Genomic DNA, 23,102 nt, shown 5'->3' on the forward strand with positions numbered 1-23,102 from the left:
ATTTTCCGTGTTTTTGACAGAACTGTTAGCCCCAATTTCTCTCATAAAAGCACATTCCTAAAAGATAAATCCTTCCAAAGAAAACACATCTTTTTGAAACTTCAGAGGTAAACTCTGAAACAACTGCTTTAGGAAGGGTCACCCTTACAGCTCAGTTTGCCTGAGGCTGTCCTGTGTCATGTTTGCGGTCTTGGTATAATTATTAATAGCACTGTCTATAATCCTCAGAAGTGTCCCAGTTTGGAGAATAAACTACATGCTCACCCTAGCTTTAGATTGTGTCTCCTTTAGCATTAATACAGCCATCTGTTCACCTTGAACAGCATCAGTATTTTAGAATACCATCCCAAGAAAACTCATTCCTAATAATCATGCTTCTCCCTTTCTGGCCTAGACTACAGCAAAGAACAGAAAGATCTCTGCAGAGCTTGCATCCATGATTGCCTTATACTAAAATAGGCTCCTAAGATACGGTTTTTTCACCATGGTTGACTCCCACCTAGTAACAGAAGCTTATTATAGATATCAGAAGAATATAACTACTCCCATATCACAGAACCTTTGATTCTTGTATCAAAAAAATAGAGAAAAGAAACATTCTGCATTTCTGACTATTGCACTCCTCATTGAATACTCTCATATATATATATATTTGAGATGGAGTCTCACTCTGTTGCCCAGGCTGGAGTGCAGTGGCATAATCTTGGCTCACTGCAACCTCCACCCCCATGGTTCAGGCAATTCTCATGCCTCAGCCTCCCGAGTAGCTGGGATTACAGGCACCAGCCACCTTGTCTGGCTAATTTTTGTGTTTTTAGTAGAGACAGGGTTTCACCATATTGGCCAGGCTGGTCTCAAATTCCTGACCTCAAGTGATCCGCCTGCCTTGGCCTCCCGAAAGTGCTAGGATTACAAGCGTGAGCCACCATGCCCAGCCTCTCCTACAAATATTTCTAACTCTCCTACTTGTTCTCACAGAATCAGTATAGAATCAGGTGGAAAATGTGCACTCCTCTTTCTCAGGAGTAGGGAAACTGAGGCAACAGCCAGCTTAGGTTATACAGAAAAGTCACCTTCCAAGGAAACTAGTTCTATTAGAATCACATTGGGATCCCAAGCAGGGACTAGATTTTCCAAACCTTCGCAAGGATCTCTAATTAAAATAGGTCACAAAGAACAGATATTTTACCACCACCACCCCCGACACACACACACAAAAAAAATAGATTATGAAGTAAAATTACTGTCAACAATGTTTTTCTATGACCCTGGCAGAATCAGGGTGGAGTCAAAGATATTGAGAACTCAGTGAAGACCCCTGGGCATGTGGCCCCCATGCATTACACAGAACACTAAGTTTAAATAACGAGATGCTAAGTCAATGGAAAGTACAATGAAAAAGAATAAAAGCTAACCACTTCTCAATATGGTAGTACCAAAAGAAAAAAAAAACTTAAGTGCATCAGCCCACATAATAAATAAGAACATGTTGCTCTTACCAAATCACGATGGAAATTTACTACAAGAGATTTACGTTAGTGTGGCTGCTGCTGTATGACAGGAGTACATACCCTCACAAAAACAACACTACAATGAGATGATGGCTACCTCATCCTCATAAAGCATCCTCCTCCACCATAAACTCTTACTCATGAAAGAGATAAGAAATATTTTTAGTCTATTATTTTACCTTTAATAAACCAAACCTTAGCCACCTAAAACAAATCTAATTATCTATTTTGATTTTAAAAATCCCTCCTACCCCTGCCCACAAATCTCTTTTTTTTCCGTAACCTTCCCTGAAAAAAAACTAGTTACAGAAATCCAAAGGCTGAAATGTATAAATTCAAGTGTACCTTAATAGAAGAATAAAACAAGAGATTAAGCATTCTTGAATGAAAGTGATTAAAACTTGATTTAGACTCATTTTATTTAAAAACGTATCAAAAGCACTAAAACTGCCTTAGGGTTTATTCTTTATGGCTAAATGACTAAATCTCTAAAGCCAGTCTTGAAATTAATTCTCTAAAAGTCAGATGCGCTAAAGAAATGAGTAAGGCTTTTTTTTTTTTTTTTTTTTTTGAGACAAAGTCTTGCTTTGTTGTCCAGGCTGGAGTGCAGTGGCACAGTCTCAGCTCACTGCAAACTCCATCTCCCAGGTTCAAGCGATTCTTGTGCCTCAGCCTCCCTAGTAGCTAGGATTACAGATGCCCGCCACCACACCCAGCTAATTTTTCTGTTTTAGTAGAGACAGGGTTTCACCACGTTGGCTCGGCTGGTCTCAAACTCCTGACCTCAGGTGATTCACCCACCTCAGCCTCCCAAAGTGCAGGGATTACAGGCATGAGCCACCATGCTTGGCCAAGTAAGGCCTTCTTACACTAGACAATACAAATTCTGAACTACTCATTATACCATATTTCATCAATTCTAAGATCCCATTAATTGGAGGATGAATCATTATTTTATATACCACTATGAAAAAAAAGCTGCCAATTAAATATGAGATATGCCTGACCCAATATCATGCACCCAACATCAGTGATAGTAAAATGTGAACAAAAAAAGTATCTTAGAATCAGTGAAATACCCTCAAATTCCTATATACATCTGTCTTTTTGCAATGCAGATATGATTTATAGTCTTCTGTAATCAAAACCTTTGAAATGCAAAAAAATTAAAATCTCTTACCTTCTGTACTACACTCAGGAAAGGTATCAATGAGGGAATCTGAGTGAGCTTCAGCAGGACCAATTAATTCAGAACTATCATTAATTATTCCACCCTAAAGAGATAAGAGCAATTGTGTTTCATTAGCATTAAGAGCAAAAACAACACTAAATAAAAAATAGTTATCCCAATTAAGTATGTGTAAAGATGTACAGAAACGACTATACTAATCTATTAAACTAGATGACAAGTGTTTTCAAAAAAATCAATAGGTATATCAATATTGGTTCACTGACTGTAACAAATGTACTACACCAACCCAAGACATTTAATGGCAGAAACTGGGGGCTGGGGAGGAAGAAGAGATATATGAGAAAACTCTGTACTTTCTGCACAATTTTTCTATAAACCTAAACTGCCCTAGAAATAGACTATTATTTTAAAATTCAAAAAATGTTAAGGGCAGCCAGAGAGAAAGGTCGGGTTACCCTCAAAGGGAAGCCCATTAGACTAACAGTGGATCTCTCGGCAGAAACTCTACAAGCCAGAAGACAGTGGGGGCCAATATTCGACATTCTTAAAGAAAAGAATTTTCAACCCAGAATTTCATATCCAGCCAAACCAAGCTTCATAAGTGAAGGAGAAATAAAATACTTTACAGACAAGCAAATGCTGAGAGATTTTGTCACCACCAGGCCTGCCCTAAAAGAGTTCCTGAAGGAAGCGCTAAACATGGAAAGGAACAACTGGTACCAGCCACTGCAAAATCATGCCAAAATGTAAAGACCATTGAGACTAGGAAGAAACTGCATCAACTAACGAGCAAAATAACCAGCTAACGTCATAATGACAGGATCAAATTCACACATAACAATATTAACTTTAAATGTAAATGGACTAAATGCTCCAATTAAAAGACACAGACTGGCAAATTGGATAGAGTCAAGACCCATCAGTGTGCTGTATTCAGGAAACCCATCTCACGTGCAGAGACACACATAGGCTCAAAATAAAAGGATGGAGGAAGATCTACCAAGCAAATGGAAAACAAAAAAAGGCAGGGGTTGCTATCCTAGTCTCTGATAAAACAGACTTTAAACCAACAAAGATCAAAAGAGACAAAGAAGGCCATTACATAATGGTAAAGGGATCAATTCAACAAGAAGAGCTAACTATCCTAAATATATATGCACCCAATACAGGAGCACCCAGATTCATAAAGCAAGTCCTGAGTGACCTACAAAGAGACTTAGACTCCCACACATTAACAATGGGAGACTTTAACACCCCACTGTCAACATTAGACAGATCAACAAGACAGAAAGTCAACAAGGATACCCAGGAATTGAACTCAGCCCTGCACCAAGCGGACCTAATAGACATCTACAGAACTCTCCACCCCAAATCAACAGAATATACATTTTTTTCAGCACCATACCACACCTATTACAAAACTGACCACATAGTTGGAAGTAAAGCTGTCCTCAGCAAATGTAAAAGAACAGAAATTATAACAAACTGTCTCTCAGACCACAGTGCAATCAAACTAGAACTCAGGATTAAGAATCTCACTCAAAACCACTCAACTACATGGAAACTGAACAACCTGCTCCTGAATGACTACTGGGTACATAACGAAATGAAGGCAGAAATGAAGATGGTCTTTGAAACCAACGAGAACAAAGACACAACATACCAGAACCTCTGGGACACATTCAAAGCAGTGTGTAGAGGGAAATTTATAGCACTAAATGCCCACAAGAGAAAGCAGGAAAGATCCAAAATTGACACCCTAACATCACAACTAAAAGAACTAGAAAAGCAAGAGCAAACACATTCAAAAGCTAGCAGAAGGCAAGAAATAACTAAGATCAGAGCAGAACTGAGGGAAATAGAGACACAAAAAACCCTTCAAAAAATTAATGAATCCAGGATCTGGTTTTTTGAAAGGATCAACAAAATTGATAGACCGCTAGCAAGACTAATAAAGAAAAAGAGAGAGAAGAATCAAATAGACGCAATAAAAAATGATAAAGGGGATATCACCACTGATCCCACAGAAATACAAACTACCATCAGAGAATACTACAAACACCTCTACACAAATAAACTAGAAAATCTAGAAGAAATGGATAAATTCCTCGACACATACACTCTCCCAAGACTAAACCAGGAAGAAGTTGAATCTCTGAATAGACCAATAACAGGAGCTGAAATTGTGGCAATAATCAATAGCTTACCAACCAAAAAGAGTCCAGGACCAGATGGATTCACAGCCGAATTCTACCAGAGATACAAAGATGAGCTGGTACTATTCCTTCTGAAACTATTCCAATCAATAGAAAAAGAGGGAATCCTCCCTAACTCATTTTATGAGGCCAGCATCATCCTGATACCAAAGCCTGGCAGAGACACAACCAAAAAAGAGAATTTTAGACCAATATCCTTGATGAACATTGATGCAAAAATCCTCAATAAAATACTGGCAAACCAAATCCAGCAGCACATCAAAAAGCTTATCCACCATGATCAAGTGGGCTTCATCCCTGAGACGCAAGGCTGGTTCAATATATGCAAATCAATAAATGTAATCCAGCATATAAACAGAACCAAACACAAAAACCACATGATTATCTCAATAGATGCAGAAAAGGACTTTGACAAAATTCAACAACCTTCATGCTAAAAACTCTCAATTAGGTATTGATGGGACGTATTTCAAAATAATAAAAGCTATCTATGACAAACCCACAGCCAATATCATACTGAATGGGCAAAAACTGGAAGCATTCCCTTTGAAAACTGGCACAAGACAGGGATGCCGTCTCTCACCACTCCTATTCAACATAGTGTTGGAAGTTCTGGCCAGGGCAATCAGGCAGGAGAAGGAAATAAAGGGTATTCAATTAGGAAAAGAGGAAGTCAAATTGTCCCTGTTTGCAGATGACATGATTGTATATCTAGAAAACCCCACTGTCTCAGCCCAAAATCTCCTTAAGCTGATAAGCAACTTCAGCAAAGTCTCGGGATACAAAATCAATGTATAAAAATCACAAGCATTCTTATACACCAACAACAGACAAACAGAGAGCCAAATCATGAGTGAACTCCCATTCACAATTGCTTCAAAGAGAATAAAATACCTAGGAATCCAACTTAGAAGGGATGTGAAGGACCTCTTCAAGGAGAACTACAAACCACTGCTCAAGGAAATAAAAGAGGATACAAACAAATGGAAGAATATTCCATGCTCATGGGTAGGAAGAATCAATATCATGAAAATGGCCATACTGCCCAAGGTAATTTACAGATTCAATGCCATCCCCATCAAGCTACCAATGACTTTCTTCACAGAATTGGAAAAAACTACTTTAAAGTTCATATGGAACCAAAAAAGAGCCCGCATCGCCAAGTCAATCCTAAGCCAAAAGAACAAAGCTGGAGGCATCACACTACCTGACTTCAAACTATACTACAAGGCTACAGTAACCAAAACAGCATGGTACTGGTACCAAAACAGAGATATAGATCAATGGAACAGAACAGAGCCCTCAGAAATAACGCCATATATCTACAACTATCTGATCTTTGACAAACCTGAGAAAAACAAGAAATGGGGAAAGGATTCCCTATTTAATAAATGGTGCTGGGAAAACTGGCTAGCCATATGTAGAAAGCTGAAACTGGATCCCTTCCTTACACCTCATACAGAAATCAATTCAAGATGGATTAAAGACTTAAACGTTAGACCTAAAACCATAAAAGCCCTAGAAGAAAACCTAGGCATTACCATTCAGGACATAGGCATGGGCAAGGACTTCATGTCTAAAACACCAAAAGCAATGTCAACAAAAGCCAAAATTGACAAATGGGATCTCATTAAACTAAAGAGCTTCTGCACAGCAAAAGAAACTACCATCAGAGTGAACAGGCAACCTACAAAATGGGAGAAAATTTTCGCAACCTACTCATCTGACAGAGGGCTAATATCCAGAATCTACAATGAACTCAAACAAATTTACAAGAAAAAAACAAACAACCCCATCAAAAAGTGGGCGAAGGACAAGAACAGACACTTCTCAAAAGAAGACATTTATGCAGCCAAAAAACACATGAAAAAATGCTCATCATCACTGGCCATCAGAGAAACGCAAATCAAAACCACAGTGAGATACCATCTCACACCAGTTTGAATGGCAATCATTAAAAAGTCAGGAAACAACAGGTGCTGGAGAGGATGTGGAGAAACAGGAACACTTTTACACTGTTGGTGGGACTGTAAATTAGTTCAACCATTGTGGAAGTCAGTGTGGCGATTCCTCAGGGATCTAGAACTAGAAATACCATTTGACCCAGCCTTCCCATTACTGGGTATATACCCAAAGGACTATAAATCATGCTGCTATAAAGACACATGCACACGTATGTTTATTGCAACATTATTCACAATAGCAAAGACTTGGAACCAACCCAAATGTCCAACAATGATAGACTGTTAAGAAAATGTGGCACATATACACCATGGAATACTATGCAGCCATAAAAAATGATGAGTTCATGTTCCTTGTAGGGACATGGATGAAATTGGAAATCATCATTCTCAGTAAACTATCGCAAGAACAAAAAACCAAACACCACATATTCTCACTCATAGGTGGGAACTGCACAATGAGAACACATGGACACAGGAAGGGGAACATCACACTCTGGGGACTGTTGTGGGGTGGGGGGAGGGGGGAGGGACAACATTGGGAGATATACCTAATGCTAGATGACGAGTTAATGGGTGCAGCACACCAGCATGGCACATGTATACATATGTAACTAACCTGCACATTGTGCATATGTACCCTAAAACTTAAAGTATAATAATAATAAATAAATAAATAAAAATTAAAAAATAAAGTTTGAGAACCACTTGTATACAATATAGGTAAAACAAAAAAAATTAAGGTACTTTTAGTAGAGATATTTTTTAAAGATATAAAAAATAAATACAAAATTGATTTCTCTATGTGGCTATCATTTTAATTCCCTATTTAGGTTTGCAAATTCACACCTCAGAAAGTTATCTTACTCTACATGCAGCTAGAGAATGATATCACCAGACAAGTAGTGGTGGTATGACGCTGTGCTATGGCTTTATGTATGCTCCAATCACAATATAAGAGCTTATAATCCTTAAATAATTAAAACAATAGCTCTTCTGCTCCTTAATACCTTCCCCTCTACCTTCTACCAACAGTTCTATGCCTCCAAACACTACTAACAGAATAATAAAGCTCAAAAGAATTACAAGCCCCCATTTCCTCTCTACTTCAGCACAAAAAAAACTCAATTACTATCTTTACCTAATCAGAAGTCCCTTCTCTGTCAGCTTGTTTTTAAGGAACATAAATTTGAAATGGTCCCTCTCAAATTACCATATTTTACTTCCCTGAGTGTTATGTGAACTAAAACCTTAAAAATGATTATTCTCTTTAGGAGCAACAATTTGTATTACTTTATTCTACATTTTATTACAATATTCAGATTACAGCTTATATTTGAACTTTTCTCCAAAAAGAGTATCTATTCTAGACTAAGCCATGTTTTAAACAACATCCAAACCAAATCAAGATTTTCAAGTATTCTAGAGAATGTTAAAAGATAAAGTTAATTTTAAAACAAAGTATCTTTCAACTATTAACTACCTCTTCTACCACTAGGTGTGCAATTTAAGTTACCGACCTATAAAATATCTTCTAACTAAGACATTATTTTATTTTACATATTTCATGCAAAATAAAAATACACACAAAGTATTTAGAACAATGTAGGCACTCAATAAATGTTTATTATTAGTTGACATAAGATCTTCTTGTAAGATAAAATTTAAAATGCAAAATGTTTTAGCTCATAATCCTAAATATTTTATTTACCTAGTTTAACAAACACTGTTATAAAAAATAAATAGGAAAGAACAAATATTTAATGAAACACAACAAAAACTGTTATACAGGAACTAGAGGGATGTAGCAGTAAAATAATGCCACAATCCTAATTTTAAACTTCTAATTCAAAAATAACCTTTTAGGTGTTTCTGAGTATGCAGTAAAAAAATTTCATAGAAATTTTGGGATATATAGTATCTCAAAGTTTTTTTGTTAATGAAGAGTCTAGCAGGGAAGGACTTCTGGTATAGTTAAGTGAGGAGATCCAGCAAATGCTTTCCCCAAAAGGCAATCATAAATCTGGAGAAATCTGTCAAAACCACCATTGAGGGCTCTGGAAATTGACTAAAAGCATAAAGCAAATGAAAGAGTGGTTACCGAGAAACCACGGAACCACAGGTAAGAACTATGGACGTCTGTGATGTTCTTGCCTCAGTTCCTCCCAACCCCCATCCCAGCTGGGTGGTCACAGTAATTATATAAGGGCAAGGCAAGTCTTGAAAACCAGCAGGTTCACTTTTGAGGAGGCTAATGTGATTTGGATTGAAGCACAGAAAAAAAAAAAATCCACCCCAAATATTGTCAATAATAGTAGCAATCTCAGGGCCAAATATATAGCAAGGAAAAGTGATGGCTCAGCACAGCTGAAGTTGCAGTCAGGAAAAGACCAGACAGCAGGGAGATCCAGAAAATAACACAGCCATAGGGGGTCTTCATAAAGCTCACTACCCATCTATGTAGAGACCAGAGAGGGGTCAAGCTATCCATGAATACCTGGCAAACCATGAGACAGTGCACAGGCACAGAGGAAATTCAAGACTTCAGAGGAAAGTAAAAGCCAGGGCAAATTTTAAAACAGCTGAGACTTTGAAAACACATTAAAAAATCATCAGCATTAAAAGGAAAGCATATAATGGCACAGGTGTTTAAGCACAAGCAATGACCGAGCACTGGCTGACCACAAAGCTATGCTGACACAGGTCTAACCCCTACATAGCCTGGCTTAAAAATAAAATTAGAATTAAATATTGGGCAGAGATATCAGCAGTCACACACTTCACAGGAAATGGACTCCACAGATTTACTACGGACTAAACACATTAACAAAAAGTATTAGTTACTAAACACACTAACATAAAATGGCAAGAATCCTCAGGAAGAAAAAAAAATCAGAACTTAGAGTTCTATCGTATATTATCCAAAATATAGATTTTCCAACAAAAAAAATTACAGGACATACAAAGACACAGGAAAGTATGTGACCCAAACATGGGAGGTAACCAGTCAATCGAAACTATCTGTGAGGGAACAAAGATGTTGGACTTGGCAAAAACTTCAAAGCAGCTATTAAAAATATGTTCATATTATCAAGGGAAAACATGATTAAAGAATTAAAAGGACCATGACTCATGAAATAGCAAATATAAATAAATCAAAATTATAAAAAAGGATCAAATGAAGCATTTTTCATAACAGCCATAAGCAAAAACAATCTGAATGTCTATCAACTAATGAATGGATAAGCAAAATGTGGCATATCCATATCCATTCAATGAAATATTATTTAGCCATAATAAGGAATGAACTACTGATACATGCTACAACCTGGATGAACCTTAAAAACACAAATATATGTACAAACATACACACCCTCTAAATCTCCAATAAAAAAAAAAACTTCCCACCTAAATTCCACTCCTAGGTGTACCTATGAGAAACAAAAATACATGTCTGCACAAGAACTTGTATGTCAATATTCATAACAGCACCATTCATAATAGCCAAAAGGGGAACAACCCAAATATGCACCAACACACACTGTAGATAAACAAAACGTGGTATATCCATAGCCACACAAAAGAATATTACACAATCACAAAAATGGATAAAGTACTCATGCATGCTACAACATGAATGAACCATTAAAGTGTAATACTACATGGAAAAAAACACAGTTTCATTCAAAACAGCATCATAAGATTAAAATGCTTACAAATAAATTTAAGGCAAGAAGCTCCAGACTTATACCCTGAAAATTATGAAACATTGCTTAAAGAAATTACAGAATATCGGGCCGGGCACGGTTGCTCATGCCTGTAATCCCAGCACTTTGGGAGGCCGAGGCAGGTGGATCACGAGGTCAGGAGATTGAGACCATCCTGGCTAACATGGTGAAACCCTGTCTCTACTAAAAATACAAAAAAATTAGCCAGGCGTGCTGGCAGGCGCCTGTCATCCCAGCTAATCAGGAGGCTGAAGCAGGAGAATGGCATGAACCCGAGAGGCGGAGCTTGCGGTGAGCCAAGATGGCACCACTGCACTCCAGCCTGGGCAACAGAGCGAGACCCCATCTCAAAAAGAAATTACAGAATATCCAAATAAATATAGAGTCATTTCATTTTCATGGATTGCAAGATAATATTGTTAAAATGACAATTTTCCCCAAACTGAACTACAGATTCAATACAATTCTAATCAGAATTCTGAGGAGCAAGCCAAAATAGCTCAGTTGGGAGAGCATCAAACTGGAGGATTTTAGCAGGTGTTTCCAATACCTTCGGCCAGGTGAGGTGACTCACACCTGTATTCCCAGCACTTTGGGAGGCTGAGGCAAGAGAATTACTTAAGGCTAGGAGTTCAAGACCAGCCTGGGCAACACAGTGAGAACCTGTCTCTACAAAAATATTTAAAAATAAGCTGGGTGTGGTGGTTCCTGTCCCAGTTACTTGGGAGGCTGAGGTGGGAGGATCCCTTGAGCCCAAGAGTTTGAGGTTAAAGTGAGCTATTATTGTGCCATTGCATCCCAGCCTCAGTGAAAAAAGTGAGACCCCAATTCTTTAAAAAAAAAAAAAAAAGAAGTAAAATAATAAAATAATTTTAAAATTCTATGATTATTTTTTATTCACATGGTTAAGCTGCCACTAAAAATTTTTATGGAAGTTCAAAGAACTCAAAATTGCCATAACAATTTTGAAAAAGTAAAGTAGGCAAACTTACACTAGCTGACTTCAATACTTAAAAAGCTACAGTAATCAAGACAGTATGGTTCTAGGATAAGAACAGGCACGTAGATTAATAGAACTTATCAACAGTCCAGAAATAAGCCATTATATTTACAGTCAATTTATTTTCAGCAAGAGTCCCAAGGTGATTCAATGAGGATAGTCTTTTCAACAAATGATGCTCAGAATATTAGATATACACACACCAGAAGATGAATTTAGACTGTTCCTTCACATCGTATATAAAATGAACTAAAAATGAATCACAGACCTGTAACATTAAAACTTCTAAAAGTAAACACAGAAGAAAATCTTCATGATCTTGGGATACTCGAAAAGTTCCTGGGTATGACAGGCATAACCCAAAAAAGAAAAAAATATATAAATTATACATCACATCAAAGCTAAAAGCTTTTGCACTTCAAATGACACCACTAAGAAAACTAAAAGGCTACAGATTGGGGAGAAAATATTTACAAATCACTTATCTGATAAGACTATTTATACAGAATATATTTAGAACTCTTACAATTCAATGACAACCCAATCAAAAAAATGGGTAGATTTTAATGGACATTTCACCAAAGATATATGAAAAAAGCAGAGGAAAACATGCTCAACATCATTAGCCATTAGGAAACTGAAATTAATACTATGGTGAAATGCCACTGCACACCTGCTAGAATGGCTACAGTTAAAAAATCAGACAATACCAAGTGTTGGTGACGTTGTGGAACAACTGGTAAGTTCAAACATTACTGGCTATTTTCCGTTTGGAAAATAGTTTGGCAGTTTCTTAAAAACATGAACTTACCATAAGATCCAGCAATTCCTCTCCTCAGGAATCACCCAAGAAAAATGAAAACATATATCCACACAAAGATTTGTATGCAAATATTCACAGCAGCATTAGTCATAACAGCCAAAACGTAGAAACATCCAAACATGTCCATCAATTTATCAATGAATGAAGAAAATGTGGTATTATCTATACAATGAAATACATTTCAGCAACATAAAAGAACAAAATGCTGATACATAACATGAATGAAGCTCAAAAGCATTATGCTAAGTGAAAGAAACCTATATACATATGTTGTGAACAAAACGCTACATATATTGTGTAATTCCATGTATTTGAAATGATGGGGAAAGGCAAATCTATAGACAGAACAAGGTGGTTGCCCCAGGCTGGGGATGGAAAAGGGGATCACCATAGCAAGCAGACACAGAGGTGCGGTAATGGAAATGATCTAAAACTGGATGTTGGCCAGGCACAGTAGCTCACACCTGTAATCCCAGCACTTTGGGAGGCTGAAGCAGGCGGATCACTTGAGGTCAGGAGTTCAAAACCAGCATGGCCAACATTGTGAAACCCTGTCTCTATTAAAAATACAACAATTTGCCAGGTGTGGTGGCACACACCTGTAATCCCAACTACTCAGGAGGCTGAGGCAGGAGAATAGCTTGAACCCGGCAGGCAAGAGGTTGCGGTTAGCCGAGATCGTGCCACTGCACTCTAGCCTGGGCAAGAGAGTGAGATTCTGTCTCAAAAAAAAAAAAAGAATAAAATAAAATAAAATTGGATGTTGGTGATAGGTGCAAAACTCTATAAATTTACTGAAAATCAGTGAATTGTACAATTATAATTAGTAACTGTACTAATACTAATAAATAAACAGCCAACCAGTGAAGAGTATGGGATGGAAAGGTGTAGATAAAACAAGTTTGGCAATATACTGATAATTTCTGAAACCAGGCCATGGGTCATTGAAGTTCATTATACTATTCATTCTACTCTTATGTATGTGGTTTTTTAAAGTCAATATAAGCAAGTGGCTATATGGTCATTTGCATGTGGCATCATCAATGTCTCTAAAGAGAAAAATAAACTATGATACTATAGCACACCCTGTGAATTAGCTACCCCAGAACCTTCCCCACAGCCTTCATCCATGATCAGAACTAGAAAGCTAAGAGTCACCTTCCCAGACTCCTTCAAATTAAGGATGGGCATGTGACCCAGTTCTGGCCAATGAGATGTAAGAAAGACTATCTCTAGATCATGTTTCTGGGAAAGCTTTTAAAAACTGCCATGTTTCTTTTGGCCTTTTGCCTTTCACACCTAAACCCAGAAACCTATGTCACTGATGACATTACTGAGCTCCATACCAGTCCTGGACTACCTTCCTCATTCATACTTCTTGTCATATGAAAAATAAATACCTTTTTTTTTTTTGTTCAGGCTAATGGAATGAGTTTTTTTTTCTTGCTTGATTATCTCTATTTAAAATGACTGAATACCACTCTTCTGATATTCCCAAATCAGTATCCTGTTCCCGCCTAGCACACTGTTAAAGATAGTTCTAAGATACTTTCCAAGATTAGTTTGACTTCTCTTAAACTGTCCAATCTTTCACAAACTCTGAAAATGACAGTCTCATTTCCCAGTGACTTCCAGCAACAATTACAATCAGGAATTCCCATATCCAGAAGAAATACAATGAACAGGTAACTTTTACTTAAATTGTTTAAAGTCTTTAATAGGACTTCCATAATCCCTAATTATTTTTAGCCATATGGCAGGTGGTAATTTGCACGACAGCTTTTCACAATTTCTATAAAGCAATATTCTTGTTTAATAATAAACCCTTTTTCCATAAAAACAGACTCCCTGACACATAGAAACAATTATAACAAAGAACAGCAAAGAGCTAAATACTCTATCAATTTGACTTGGCCTTTATCCTAAAGATCTGCATAGGGCCATATGCAGAAACCACATTTATTATCTCAGCCTAGTTTGCAGAATGGTGAAAAATTAAGCAACACGGTCAATCATCAGAAATGTTATTGTTACTACAAACTCTTCTATTACTATCATTATTTCTATTACTGTAAATTTGCAATATCTTTCAAAAGAACTTTCTTCAGTAGATAAAACATCATAAAAAATAAATTCCTGGGTGATGAAGCACTGGCAGAAAAAAATAAATAAATAAATAATCTGTGTAGATCCACTAAAATCAGAAAAATTAAGTATCTCACTATTCATACATATCACTGGTTATATAGGCTAAGAAATTTAACTTATACAAGTGAGTAGATTTTAAAGAAGTAAAAACAATTACAGCACAATCACTTAGATTTCTTTTTTTTTAGAAGGCTAACTCAATGCAACAGGGAAAATGTGGTAATTAAATACAACAATACCAACTGACAACATATACCGATACAGTTCAAAATAAATTAGAAAATTATTATTAAAAATGGTAAAAAAAAAAAAAAACTTAAAATGAAAGCATTACATGTCTAGGAACTTAAAACACTAATATCCAATGATCTCCAGTAATATAATTTGCACTGGCCTGCTCTCTAAAACTGTGCAGTTTTATATTTTTGTTGTATCTTTATACAAGTCAATATAATAACAAATTTAATATAGACTTACAGTGGCTTATATTCCAAGAGTAATCTGCCACTGAAAGACACTTCAAAAAGTGAAGGTAAGTACTAAAGTTTCATGATGCTTCATTTTTTTAATGTATTTCAATTATGACAGAGTGAGTTAAACAATCTCTAAACTCTTTGCATCAATTTTTTAAGATCCATGAATCAAAAATACTCAGGAGTCTGAGGCAACAGGAGGCTTGAGCCCAGGAACTCAAGACTATAGTACGCCATGATCACACCTGTCAATGGCCACTGAACAATAGTCTAAGCAACAGAGCAGAACCAGTTCCTTTAAAAAAAAAAAAAAAAAAGGCATAAATTTCTACACTAAAAATAGGAAATATGCCATAAACATTATTATAGAGCTATTAATTTCTACTTTTATAGTGAATAACGAAATTCAAAAGTGGCATTTTTTATTTTACTTTACTACAAATTACAAAACAAAAGTATTTAATAAGATATAAAATATTCCAGAAAGACTACCAAACCTTGAAAAAGTCTTCAAGCTGTTTACTATTGTAAAGAGCAGGAATATTGGCAGAGAATTGTAGCAGGTCTTCAGCACATTGTCTTCTCTCTTCGATAACAGTTTCATCAAATCTCCCTACAATTAAATAAGAATCAACACTTAAGGGAAGAATGATCAAACACTGGTTTATGATAGTTTACGTCCACAGATCAGAAAGCAGCAGTATGCCTATCACTTAGTTGCTTTATTATGCAAACTTCTGAAGTCAAATCTAATCTCTACAATTAGAATCAGCAGTACTCTCAGTAGAAAAGAAAATGTTTCTGATAAAACAAGAGACAAAGGTGTCAACCGATAAATAAATGGTACATTCATAATTTAGAGCCTGTCAATTTAAGAAAGTTGACATTTAAGAAGCTGGTGATTCGAAACTAAAGATGAAAAGAGAATTTTAAAGAAGTGAAATGGTTTTCTATAGTAATCTAATACTGTAATTACTCATATAATTTTCCCTTTTCTACTCTTTTTGATTTATAAAGGGGCTGAAGAGAGGAAATTATGAGAACATCTGTATTATCAGTGGGGTCAAAAACCTCAGCTTGAAGCAAAAAGCTTTTATGCTAAATTCCACGTGTGATGCTGTCGGCGTACATAACAGCATGCTTGTGAGAAAAAAGAACACACATACAGCACCAGTGAGTTCTGCTTTACAAGGTGATCAAAAGGTGCTTTCCATAGAATTTTTAAATGATACATAAAATTGGAATGCTGATAAGACATTTTCAAAATATGATCATTTTGTAGTACTCTTAGATTAGATTACCAGTTGACATTTATCATATGCCATGTATCATACTGATTGCAATAAAAAAATACAAAATCAGAAAAGTAGCATCACCACATAAACATTTTAAGTGCCTTTGCAGAGTATTAACAGAAAACTGAGGCACAAAGAGATTCCTAGTTATATAGGCAAGGCAAGTGCCTATATGACTGGAAGTGAAACTGAACCACTAAAATACCCTCTGCCCAGTGTGTCTCATGCTTATGGTGAAGTGTCTATTTCACGATAACTAAAAGGACCTGAGTTCAAATACTACCTCTATCATTCACTAGCTATAAAATCTTAGGCAGATTATTTCCTCATTTTTAAAATGTAGGAAATGAATAATGCACTTAAGGTTCCCAGTTTCATGCGAGGCACATAGTAAGCACTTAATAGAATATCATGGTTCTTTGAATCTTCAAGTTCTATCATACTGACTAAAATACAGAGCATGCTAGCAAGCTTTTATTGACTGTGTGAGTGAATAACAAAAACTTTTAAAAGCCATGTAAAAATAAATAAATAAATGTCTTACAGTGGAACATTATCACAGATAATCTTTTTTTTTTTTTTTTTTATGAGACAGGGTCTCACTCTGTCGCCCAGAGTGATCACAACCTCCCTGCAGCCTCAACCTCCCAGGCTCAAGCAATCCTCCCACTTCAGCCTCCCAAGAAGCTGGGACTACAGGCACGTGCCACCACAGCCAGCTAATTATTTTGTAGAGAGAGGGTCTCACTACGCTGCCCAGGCTAATGTCGAATTCCTGGATGCAAGTGATCCTCCCATCTAGGCCTCCCAAAGTGCTGGGATTGTATTGCAGGCATGAGCCACCATACACAGCCTATAACAGGAAATCTTAACAGTGGATCCATACACAACCTCTTAGGCAATGGTTCATGGATGGGCTCCAGAGACAATAATCCCACAGAATTCCATGCATATATATACACAGATGCATTTTTCTAAGGATAGGGTCTATAACTTTTATCAGTATCTTGATAGAGCCTAGGACCAAATAAAGGTCAGCAGGCAAGTAGCAGAGGATTCCTAACATTCTGTATACTGCTTTACTTACTATGGAATAGGCTGTCCACTGCTATCCAAATATTTGTTCTTGCTTTCTTCCTCAATTTTTATTCAAATGGGTACATGACAGCCCAGGAAAAAAAAAAAATTGTAATTGCCAGCTTGCTTTGCAGTTAGGCATAGATATAAACTAAGTTCTGGCAAATAGCATATAAACAAATTATACTGTAGCTTCCCAGAAATCTTTTTAAAAGACAAATGACATACAACCTCTCTCCCTTTCTTCTTTGTCCCTTCCCCCTTTCAAGAAGAACCAAGAAGTGGAAGGTTAAAAATGACACAAACAGGGTACAGTGGCGCAAACCTATAATCCCAGCTTCTCAGGAGGCTGAGGCCAGAAGGATCACTTGAGCCTAGGAGTTCAACTCAGCCTGGGCAACATAGCGAGACTACATCTCATTAAAAAATGACACAGCAACAAGACAGGAGCTTGGATTCCAGATCACTGTGCAGCTGCCACGCTTGAGGCTACCTCCAAATCTTTTGCCATGAGGAAGAAATGGACTTCTATCTTGAGTTTTCTCACAAATAACCAAACCCAACATAATCCATTATGCCACATTTGTTTTTGTTAGTTCTCAGCTCAAATGCTCTCAGTTCAAATGCAACAATTAAACTCAACCCTCCCAATAACAATACCAAATCTAAAATGACACTACTCGCTTACCTATCACTAATATTATCTAGAAACAAATCTGCAAGAACCCCAATAGGTAAAACCAATTCTCTGGCTTGAAAACAATCTAAATGATTTAATCTTAGGAAAAAATCTACTGGCCAACTAGATTAAACGCTCATTATTCCTTATTTTGCCTAAATAAGAAAGTATGAATCAGTGCTTATGATTATAGTCCAATATAGTTATCCCTTAAAGAAAAAAGTAAATTCAAGTGCCTATAAATTAATATTAGTAATTGTGTAAACATCTAAAAGCTTAGAAAAATAACCTAGAAAATGCACACATTATTTTATACTTTGACCCACCAGACTACCTGAGAATATCTTTAAATGCATTAACTACTTGTTGAGAAATCTTAATGGAAGTCTTCTTAATACTTAATAGTACCCTAAAAAGATCTTATTTCTATCTGAAACAAATACAAAAAAAAATTGGAGGCTTTAATCTTCCCCATTAAGCTAAAGTAAAACACTTAAACAATGGAATAAATGTCAAAAGCATTTCTTGTACTGCTATTGATTTATTGTTTCTATTCCACTAAACTTTGACAAGCAGATATGAATTGAGACTTTTTTTCAGAGTAGTGCACAACCAAAAATAAAGGGCTATGTATTAAATAAGCTTCAATTACATTGAATCCTATTATCAGAACAAATACGATAAAGGAACATGCTCATTTCTTTGTTCCTAAAATACTTCAGAATAACAACAGAAGAATGGCATTAAGTGGGCAAAGGACATGAACAGACAGACTCTTCTCAAAAGAAGACATACAAGCAGCCAACAAACATGAAAATATGCTCAACATCACTGATCATTAGAAAAATGCAAATGGAAACCATAATGAGACACCACCTCATGCCAGTCAGAATGGCTATTACTAAAAAGTCAAAAAATAACAGATGCTGGCGAGGTTGCACAGAATAGGGAATGCTCATAAACTGTTGGTGGGAGTGTAAATTAGTTCAGCCCCTGTGGAAGGCATGTTTGAGATTTCTCAAAGAACTAAAATTACCATTTGACCCAGCCATCCCATTACTGGGTATATACCCAAAGGAAAACAAATCATTCTACCAAAAAGACACCTACACTCTCATGTTTATCGTAGTGCTATTCACGATAGTAAAGACATGGAATCAACCTAGGTGCCCATCAACAGTGGACTGCATAAAGAAAATGTGGTACATATACACCATGGAATACTACACAGCCATAAAAAAGAATGAAATAATGTCCTTTGCAGCAACATGGATGCAGGTGGAGGCCATTATCCTAAGTGAATTAACACAGGAACAGAAAACCAAATACCGCATGTTCTCACTTGTAAGTGGGAGCTAAACACTGGGTACACATGGACACAGAGATGGGCACAACAGACATTGAGAACTCCAAAAGCGGGGATGGGAAGAAGGAGATAACTGTTAAGAAACTATCTATTGGGTACTATATTCATTATTTGGGTGGTAAGTTAATTTGAAGCCCAGATCTCAACACCACACAATATAACCAGGTAACAAATCTGCACATGTACCTGCTGAATCTAAAATAAACTAACGTTTTCCCATTTCCTGATAATAATAAAATTTTTAAGAGACCATTAACACATGAATAGACGAACAACTGACTGGGAGAAAACATTTGCAAAACATCAAACTACTGGTGTCTAAGATATACAAAGAACTCCAGCCCCACAAAATAGGCAAAAGATGTAAACAGATACTTCAAAAAAAAAGAGAGATATGAGTGGCTAATAAGCATGTGAAAAAATCTTTAGCCTATTAGCCATCAGGAACTGAAAGTTAAAACCACAATAAGATACCATTACACATGCCCCAGAATGGCTAAAATTAAAAAGGCTGATAATGCCCACTGTTGGTAAGAGTGTGAAGCAGCCAGAAATTTCATACATTGTTGATGGGAATATCAAATGTACAAGCACTTTTGGAAAGTCTCTTAGTTCCTTATAAAATAAAACATACACCTATCTTATGATCCAGAAATTATATTCCTAGGTATTTACCCAAGAGAAACATATGTCCATATAAAGATGTTTATTGTAGATTTACTTAAAATTGCCCCAAACTGGAAACATTCCAGGTGCCCATTGACAGAACAGTGGATAAACAGACTGTGGTACATTTAAACTAAACAGCAATAACAAGGAATGAACCTCTGATGAACAAAACAGTATGGATGAATCCCAAAAACATGCTGCAGGAGGGAAGCCAGACATGAAAAGTTTGTACAGCGTGATTCCATTTAAAATCCAGGATGTACAAAACTAATATATAGTAGAAAAAGTTCCTTCTGGGTAGCTTGAGGGCAGGGATTGACAGGGAAGGGGCAAGAAGCAAACTTTTAGGTGTTGGTAATGCCCTATATCTTGACAGGGGTTTGGGTTATACAGGTATATGTTTGTCACACACACAATGGGATACTTAAGATTTGTGCACTTAACTGTGTGTAAACTTATCTAAACAAAATGTAAACAAATACTGAACTCTTATTAATGACAATATGTTAAAATATGTATGGGTGAAAGACACTGGCATCTGCACTTTATGCTGAAATGCAATAAAAACAAGACAGATTATGGAAAGATATATGATAAGGAAAATATAGCAAAATGTCACTGTCCACATCTTTCAACTTGTCTATATGCTTGAAAATTTTCACAATAAAATGTTGTGTAAAGTCTACTACAAAGAAAAAAATAGTACTCATAGCATAAATGAAAAAACACAGATGAATTTTAATGAAATAACTTCTAGAACTAATATATTTAATAAAGACAACCTAATTTGAAAATTTTCAAAAAAGTAGCAGCAACATTCAACAGTCATCCTAATGGCAGACAATAACCTTGCAACCATTCTCTACTTGTGTATCCTTCAACATAATCAAAATTTCACTTGAAAGGCTGTAACAACATAGGAAATCATAATCAGGTGCTTCTCCTACTACAGCTTTGAATTTCCATTCGTAGTACCAATGTTTATTTTCCTGTGAACAGAGTAGAAAAATTATAGACATAGAAACATAGAAAATGCAAAACAAATTTTTCCCGAGGTTTACAGTGCATTATATACCTCATCTTATTGAATTTCAATTTACTGCTCTTCACAGATACTGCATTGTTTTACAAATTGAAGATTTATGGCAACATTTTTCCAGCAGCATGTGCTCACTTTATGTCTCTGTGTCACATTTTGGTAAATGTCACAATCAAACTTTTTCATTATTATTATATCTGTTGTAGTGATCTATGATCAGTAATCTTTGGTACTGGCATTTGCAATACAATAACATTGTTTTGAGGCACCACAAACCACAAGAATATAAAACGCAAACTTAGTTGATAGGTGTTGTGTGTGTTCTGACTGCTCCACCAACCAGCTGTACCCAATCTCCCTTTCCTCAGGCTTCTGTATTCCCTGAGACACAACAATATTGAAAGTACGCCAATTAACCTCTACAATGGCCTCTAAGTGTTCAAGTGAAAGGAAGAGTTACAGTTGTCTCACTTTAAATCAAAACCTGGAAATAAGGCAGGGTGCAGTGGCTTACACCTATAATCCCAATACTCTGAGAGGCTGAGGCGGGCTGATCAGTTGAGCCCAGGAGTTTGAGACCAGCCTAAGTAACATGGTGAAACCCCGTCTCTACAAAAAAAAAAAAAAAAAAAATTAGCCGGGCATGGTGGCACATGCCTGTAGTATGCCTGTAGTTGCCTGTAGTATGCCTGTAGTCCCCTGTAGTCCCAGATATTCAGGAGGCTGAGGAGGGAGGACTGCTTGAGTCCCAAAGTTCAAGACTGCAGTGAGCCATGATCGCATCACTACACTCCAGCCTCGGAAACAGAGCAAGACTCGGTAAGGAAGGCATAACACAAACCAAGAAATGTTGAAAGTTAGGCCTCTTGCACCAGTTAGCCAAGTCGTGAATACAAAAAAACAAGTTATTGAAAGAAATTAAAAGTGTTACTCCAGTGAACACGTGAATGATAAGAAAGTGAAGCAGCCTTATTGCTGATATGGAGAAAGTAAACCAGCCCCAACATTCCCTTAAACCAAAGCATACTCCAGAGCAAGGCTCTAATCTCTAATTCTATGAAGGCTGAGAGAGGTGAAGAAGCTGCAAAAGAAAAGTTGGAAGCTAGCGGAGGTTGGTACATGAGGTTTAAGGAATGAAGCCATCACCGTAACATAAAAGTGCAAGGTGAAGCAGCAAGGGCTGATCTGTAGAGGCTGCTTCAAGTTATACAGAAGATCTAGCGAAGATCATTGATAAAGATGGCTACACTAAAGAACAGATTTTTAATGGAGATAAAACAGCCTTCTTTTGGAAGAAAATGCTATCCAACACTTTCATACCTAGACAGGAGAAGTCATGCTTGGTTTCCACACTTCGAAGCACAGGCTGACTCTTCTGTTAGAAGCTAATGCAGCTGGTGACTTTAAGTTGAAGCCAATGCTTACTGACCATTCTGAAAATCCTAGGGCCTTTAAGAATTAGGCTAAATCTACTCTGCCTGTGTTCCATCAACAGAAAAAGCCTCGATGACAGTGCATCTGTTAATAGCATGGTCTACTGAATATTTTAAGACCACTGTTGAGATCTATTGCACAGAAAAAAAGATTCCTTTCAAAAAGAATTTTTTTGAGACAGAGTCTCACTCCATCCCAGGCTGGAGTGCAGTGGCACGATCTCAGCTCACTGCAGCCTCCGCCTACCGGGTTCAAGTGATTCTCCTGTCTCAGCCTCCTGAGTAGCCGGGATTACAGGTACACACTACCATGCCTGGCTAACTTTTGTATTTCTAGTAGAGACGGGGTTTCACCATGTTGGCCAGGCTGGTCTTGAACTCCTGACCTCGTGATCCACCCGCCTTGGCCTCCCAAAGTGCTGGAATTACAGGTATGAGCCACTGTGCCCTGCCCTTTCAAAATATTATTGCTCACTGACAATGAATCTGGTT

At 36.8% G+C, this 23,102-nt stretch overlaps 1 protein-coding gene across 15 annotated transcripts in view; it reads right to left on the reverse strand.

The window, feature by feature from the left end:
* RPS6KC1 (ribosomal protein S6 kinase C1) overlaps positions 1 to 23,102 on the reverse strand; it is a 221,514-nt gene that overhangs the window by 151,987 nt on the left and 46,425 nt on the right. For 14 of the 15 annotated variants that reach the window (XM_031001489.3, XM_031001490.3, XM_055371332.2 and 11 more), the window contains 2 exons: positions 15,550 to 15,665; positions 2,692 to 2,785 (listed from right to left, as the gene is read on the reverse strand). In XM_031001489.3, coding sequence (XP_030857349.2) covers positions 2,692 to 2,785; positions 15,550 to 15,665 — 210 coding nt within the window. Of the gene's footprint in view, positions 1 to 2,691; positions 2,786 to 11,876; positions 11,945 to 15,549; positions 15,666 to 23,102 lie in introns of those variants that run through there. The other variant, XM_055371329.2, reaches the window with a different exon arrangement.

This window comes from Gorilla gorilla, chromosome 1, assembly GCF_029281585.2.
Source record: "Gorilla gorilla gorilla isolate KB3781 chromosome 1, NHGRI_mGorGor1-v2.1_pri, whole genome shotgun sequence".
Classification (NCBI taxonomy): domain Eukaryota; kingdom Metazoa; phylum Chordata; class Mammalia; order Primates; family Hominidae; genus Gorilla; species Gorilla gorilla.